Below are 6,484 nucleotides of genomic sequence, written 5' to 3' on the forward strand. Positions count from 1 at the left end.
ATTTATTTAAAAGTGAATAAAATTTATAAAAAATTATAAAATTGTTAGAATAATATTAAAATAATACTTCTTATTTATAATTATATAAAAAAGTACTAATAAATATTATTTTTTTAATTTTAAAAAAATCTGATGGGCCAGTTCAGATTTTGATGAACTAAAATAAAGTAAGTTTGGCAGGCCAAACAGCTTAAATAGGTCACTCCGAAGAGCTAGATCCATTTTCACACAGTAACCAGCATCCAGTCTTGAGAAAATCTTGTAATAATTATTTTAAAAACCTTACTCATCATTTATCAACTTTTAGAAAATTAAAAGAAAAAATACTATCATGAGATCCTGTCAAATGGTTGTCAAACTCGGAAGATAACCCATGTATTGAGTGACCATTTGTTTTAAAATTTAATGAAATTAATTTGATAATTTCAATCTTGAACAGTAAATATTATGAAATCGTAAGTTCAGATTAATTTTAATTGCAAATTGTAAAAGTGTGACGTTGTAGCAAATAACACTAAAGCATAAGCACTCATAAAAATACGATGTCAGCGAAGTTTTATTATTAAATAGAATACATAGCACACTGACAGACCTTACGGGTAGCAAACTGTATTCACAACCTGCTAATCGTTTCATCAGATGTAATATTTACAAGGGGAGGGGAGGAATGGAAAAAAGAACATGACCAACCACCTAATCAAAGTACAATATCCTACATTGATATATATGTCCCATCCATGAGATTACCAATCGATTGGTTATTCTCTCAATTTGTACGGATGACACTAACTAATCGTCAATAATCTTACATGGAAGGGAGTAACAATGTGACATGCTGATAAAATTTGTTAACTACGGAGATCATGACAACAAAAAAGAGATAACTAGCATTAAATCCAATTCTGGGGCATAGTGTAACCTTCAATTGGTTTAGATGGATCACTAACTAGACCTCTCCCATTGCTTGAGCCCCGGCCAGAACCACCCGTCAGCATGGCCATCAGACTTCCACCATGCACCCTGCCTTCAGGAACAGCAACTGACATTGGCAAGTGGCCACCTTCCTTAGCTGAAACATGAGCACTTGCAACTTCATATAGTTTAAAGTCAGAACAGGTTCTAAGAGCAGCACTACCTATTTTCATTATATCCACATCCATGTTTTTGCTTTCAAGTACTAGCTTAAGTTCATCTGTTTTACTAGAATGTGGATCCTGAATAACAGATCCCAATGAAACACCTCCATGAACCCTCTTATCATGCACTAGTCCACTATGAAGTGAACACAGCCCTGTTTTCCCCTTTGCAAATGAATTGCAAGGACCATCCTGTTGGGTGCTATATTCTGACCCAGGGTGGCCCCAAGAGCATCTTTTGCCTCCCCCATGTGCCTTGCAAAAATCAGTGCTGCCTTGTGCACTCTTTCCACACCCTTCAAACTTGCATCTCTTGCCTCCACCATGGCGAACACAATGATCAGTCCTTCCTCTAGCACTTTTAGTGCAGCCTGGTACAGCACACCTCTTTCCACCCCCATGTGCCACACAGAAGTTGGTACCTCCATGCACACTTTTAGTGCAAACTCCACCACCTTGGTAGGTACAGCGTTTTCCTCCACCATGGCCTTTGCAAAAGGGGGTGCTACCCTCAGCACCTTTTGTGCAACCTGATGCAGTACATCTTTTTCCGCCACCATGTGCTTTGCAAAACATTGTGCTCCCCTGTGCACCCTTGGTACAGCCAGGAGCTTGGCATCGACGCCCTCCACCATGTGAGATGCAAAGACCTGACAGACCTTCAGCACTCTTAGTGCAATTTTCTCTCTGGCACCTCTTGCCACCACCGTGCCGTATACACAATCCAGATTTCCCTCTGGCAGCCCGGGTACAACCTTCATGACAACATCTCCGGCCACCACCATGGGCAATGCAGAAATCTGTACGTCCTTCTGCACTCTTTGTACAGCCAAGGAATTCACATCGTCTACCACCTCCATGGGCCTTGCAGTACACAGTACGACCCTCGGCTCCTTTGTGGCACCCTGGTTTCTGACACCTCCTACCCCCACCATGAGATATACATCGTCCAGAAGCACCTCTGGCACCCTTTCCACATCCCTCAACTTGACATGTCTTAGAATTGATGTGACGATGAGGTGGCTGCTGCTGTGTTAACCCGGAAGTACAAGTAACTGAACTTTTTGGTCTGGTTGACTCAAGATCCAAAACAATGGGACCATGATCAAACTGCTTTGAAGCCTGATTTAAAAGAAAACTAGCGTCTGTTGTTGATGATGTCTTTGAAGATGGCAACACAACCCCTGGCTTCCAACTACAAGATGTTGATCCCTCATCTGTATTTTGTGTCCCACTGAATGCCAGTGGCATCTCCATATTCAATTGAAGAGGTGATGGATTTAGATGAACACTAGTGATATCTGACTCACAGGGCCCAGTGGAAAGGCTCAACTCCAAATCACAGTTTGGCTGCGACTCCAATGTCTTCAAATTTGAACTAACAAGTTTCTTCAGGCTCTGTACCTTCTCACAGCCAAGATGGAGAGCAAAATCCAGCTCAATATCCATAGATGATTCCTCATCAATATCTTTGGCAGAAGACATAGCAGTACAACCAGCAGCTGAACTACCCTTGCTGTCAGAGGAACTAGTTGAACGCCCCAGCCCAAGTGACAAAGAAGAGTCAATTCTCTGACCCATACATCCATCAATTAAATCCCACTTCCTTTTTGTTCCATTAGAAGAGGGCACACAGGAAAAAATTGAACCACCAGGGGAATCAAGTCGTAAGATGGTATCTGTATCATAATAATCAACTCCACTTCGTTCAACTTGCATAGAAGAATTGCCCAAAATCTTGAAGGCATTTGCAGAATGATTTGTGGCAAATCCCAAGTGCTGGAACTTTGCGTCCATGAAACCACAGCAGAAACAAAATCTAATCCTATTTACGAATTTCAACAAAACAGACTGCTTGACTCCCGGTAAAATGGAGACGTATATCTACACAGTCAGGGCTAGATGTGTTGACAGGAGTATAATGCACCCCCGCTGACAAATCCTGAAGTATCACGTCGATCCATCTAAAGATATAGAAAGATTAAACTGATGGTTGAGTTTGTAAGTGAAAATTAACACAAGATCCGACTCCTTCCAAGATGCACTGTGGAAGCAATCATCCTGTTCACAACAAAACAAATGGTCACAACTGAAATTTCTGTCAGAATAAACATGGTTGCAGTCAACATTGATATGCATATTTAAATAAAATGGGTAATTGAAGGTATAGGAGAAAATTAAAGTCTATAAACTAGTGTAAATTGGCAAACATCTTCAATTCAATAGATGCCTAAAATAAGAAAAGACTGTAAATTGGCAAAACCTTTTAGTATTACTCTGCACAGGTTGAAAACTAGGATAAAACATAAAGAACACAGATTAATATATTCATACAAGAATAGCAAGTTGATAAATGATCAGCGTACATAGTTCTACATTGTGTAAGGTATCATAAGCCAGTAAAAGAACTGTAGTTATATAATCAAAAGGAAAAGAAATAAAATTACACACCAGCACTTCCAAAGTCTATTTTATATTTACTGGATTGTCAAAAAACCATAATTAACACATGAATAGTTGCAAAAGCATGCCACAGAACAACCCAAAAAACAAAGGATGGAATTTTTAGTTAAAAAACTGGACTGAGTAGCAAACCAGAGACATAGCTGAGTCACTGTACAGGCAACTCCAAGTGATGGAGCAACTGAACCAGTCAATAATTTATGTATAAAAAAATTAATAGCGGGCACAATGGAGCACACAATCAAAACAGAACATAGTTTTCTCAGTTAGTGTTTTGGTCACAAGAGCACCAGGTGCACAGCTCAGACCCTGTTGACCACCACTTTAAATTTAGGGTTTGTTTGGGTAAACAGGTAAATTAAACACTTATTCAATAAGTTCTTATCAAATGAGAGCTTATTCATAACCTTAACTGTAAAACACTGAAATAAGATGATAACACATAATTAAATAAACAATGAAGACAAAAAAAGGTAAGCGAGAGAGTCTGGTCAACGAATAAGACTAGCACTCAGTTGCACAAGACTAGCACTCAGTTGCACACTAACATACATAACTAAGAGCATTCACAAAAAACAGAGTAGTGCAACCCTTGTTCCTTCATTCTTTCTCTACTTCTGCTCCCAAGTGGATCTATTGCCACTCCCAAATATCTATTGTAGCTCCTCTTTAGATAAATTCTATGTAAAATACCCCTTTTTTTCGCTTGGTTAATTAAATTAATAATAATAGTTAAACAAAAAAAATCCTAAATCAGGCATGAGTGACAATAGAAACTCCCCTGTTCTCAGCCACCAAAATGTTTCAACAGTTAAAATTATTTATAACAGACTAAAAGGAGACGAGGAACAGGAGATTATTTAAAACTATAAACCTTCTTTAGATATAGAAAGAAACAAAATAAATCATTTAAAACAAAGCATAGAAAAAATCAAACAAAACATGCTTAAAAAAGAAAGATAGACAAGAATTACAAGATTTTGTTCAAGGTGCCTAGAGTCTAAAACTCCAATTAGAAAACAAAAAAAAAACACAAAGAAAGAGAGAAACATAGAAGCTGAATTAGCAAATACAAATATTATGATGGACCCAAATATGGTGAAATTGATTCGTGTTGAAAAATTGAAGTTAATTAAGGAAGAAACAGTTTGAGGTAGATAAAAAATAATTTGAGATGGTTCAAAGTTTGTTTATTTATTTGTCTTCCAGAGAGTTGCAGTGGAAAGGAGGAGAGAAACAATTATCCCAATTCAATTTTCATCGTTCTAAATTAGCCAAACTGTGGAAAACTGAGAATCTTCGAACAAAACAAAAATTCTGTTTTTACAGAATTGATAAGAAAGATTAGAAACATCCATTTGTTAGCTCCAAAGTTCATACACCTGTCCTTAGAACAAAATTTCAGATTCCAAAAAAGATAAATTGAAATGAAAAATGAAAGGGTACGCAAATGATGATTCAGTAGCTTGCAAGTGAAAAGGTTTAAAGAAAATTAAATTGAAGCAAAAATGAACATGTTGAGATTGAATATCGAGATCTATGGAGGAGTTACCTAGTCTCTTGATTCGATTCGATTAGAAGTTAGAGAAGGGGGTCTAGGGTTTTGAAATCCAGGAAGCGAGAGAGAACAGAGGAGGCCGACACAAAACGGTGAAGAAAGAGTGAGAGAGTAATAAGGATGAAGAGGCGCGTGCTCAAAGTGAGAGTAAGCTATAACCAATTTTAATACTGGATGGGTTCTAGGGTTACGTTTCTTTTCTTTCTTCTTCTTCCTTTTTTTATTATTTTATATTTCTTTTATTATAATTATTTTGTTTCTTGGACAACTTGTAAACAGTTTTACAACCTTCCGTGTAAATTTTTTTAGTAATTTTATTATTTTTATTATTTTTTAAAATTTATTATAACATTGAATATTATTTTTTCTATTAAAACGATGTTTTCTTTTTTCATTATTGAGAGTTGACACACAAAATCGGCTTTCTTCTTAAAGAAATTATTTATCGTCAAAATGACATTCAACTTATGTTTTGTTTGTTCACTTCCGCTTAAATAAAATAATGTAAATTTAAAAACAAATATTTAAATATTTATAGAAAATATTCTCAGATATATGTTAAAGACAGTAAAGTATACTCTACCGATAAAAATTTTTACACTGTAAAACAAAATGTTCACCTCTTAATATATGTTTGGATTTTAAAAAGATTACTTGTTTTTTCGATATTTTTTTCAGAAGATTATCAAAACAAATATATTTTTTAAATATGAAAAAATAAATATACACTTATTTACTTAAAAAAAAAACGTGTAGTGTATGTGGTAAATTTTTATTGTCTTAAAAGTATTTCCTATTTTCCATAATTTAGCATTATTTTAAATTTAATAATGTTTTCTTCTATTTGTCCTTGATATAATAATTATATTTTAATATAAATTTCTTTTTTTACTAAAAAATACTTTAATTTGATAATATGTATGTAATGTTTAATAAGCTTAATAATTCATATTATACTCTTTAATTTATCTTGCTCTCAATTTTCACTGTGTTTTTCCTTTTTTTTCTTTCTTTGGTTATGTTTTTTTAATAAGATTATTCACCTTCCTTCTCTTAACTCTTTTTTTTTCTCTCTTGAATATTTCATTCTCCCTTTACTTCATATTTCCTAAACCTAAAAGCACTCTTCAATAAACATTAGAATATACAGAAAAATAAATAAAAATAAATAAGAATAGGATCATTTAATAAAACGTTGAAGATATAAAAAAAATATTGAGTCGTGTAAAATATAAAATGCTCTAAGTTTATTTTTTTAAAAGTATTCAATCTTTTTAGTTTATTATGTTATGCAATGATCTTTATCTTTATCTTTTTATACATGTAG

The 6,484-nt window shown here is 34.7% G+C and overlaps 1 protein-coding gene across 2 annotated transcripts; it reads right to left on the reverse strand.

Annotated features, from left to right (window-relative positions):
• Positions 1 to 525: 525 nt before the first annotated feature.
• On the reverse strand, positions 526 to 5,346 carry LOC113855359. Of its 2 annotated transcripts, XM_027486976.1 has the most exons (3): positions 5,152 to 5,316; positions 920 to 3,197; positions 547 to 771 (listed from the first exon to the last, which is right to left on the reverse strand). In XM_027486976.1, the coding sequence occupies exons 2-3, from the start codon at positions 2,931 to 2,933 to the stop codon at positions 767 to 769; spliced, it is 2,019 nt and encodes a 672-aa protein (XP_027342777.1). In that variant the 5' UTR covers positions 2,934 to 3,197; positions 5,152 to 5,316; the 3' UTR covers positions 547 to 766. The 2 variants fall into 2 exon arrangements, with proteins under 2 accessions (XP_027342776.1, XP_027342777.1); XM_027486975.1 differs by having other exon boundaries at positions 526 to 3,197; positions 5,152 to 5,346.
• Positions 5,347 to 6,484: the final 1,138 nt, after the last annotated feature.

Source organism: Abrus precatorius, unplaced genomic scaffold (genome assembly GCF_003935025.1).
Source record: "Abrus precatorius isolate BTA unplaced genomic scaffold, Abrus_2018 Scaffold11, whole genome shotgun sequence".
In the NCBI taxonomy this organism is placed as follows: Eukaryota; Viridiplantae; Streptophyta; class Magnoliopsida; order Fabales; family Fabaceae; genus Abrus; species Abrus precatorius.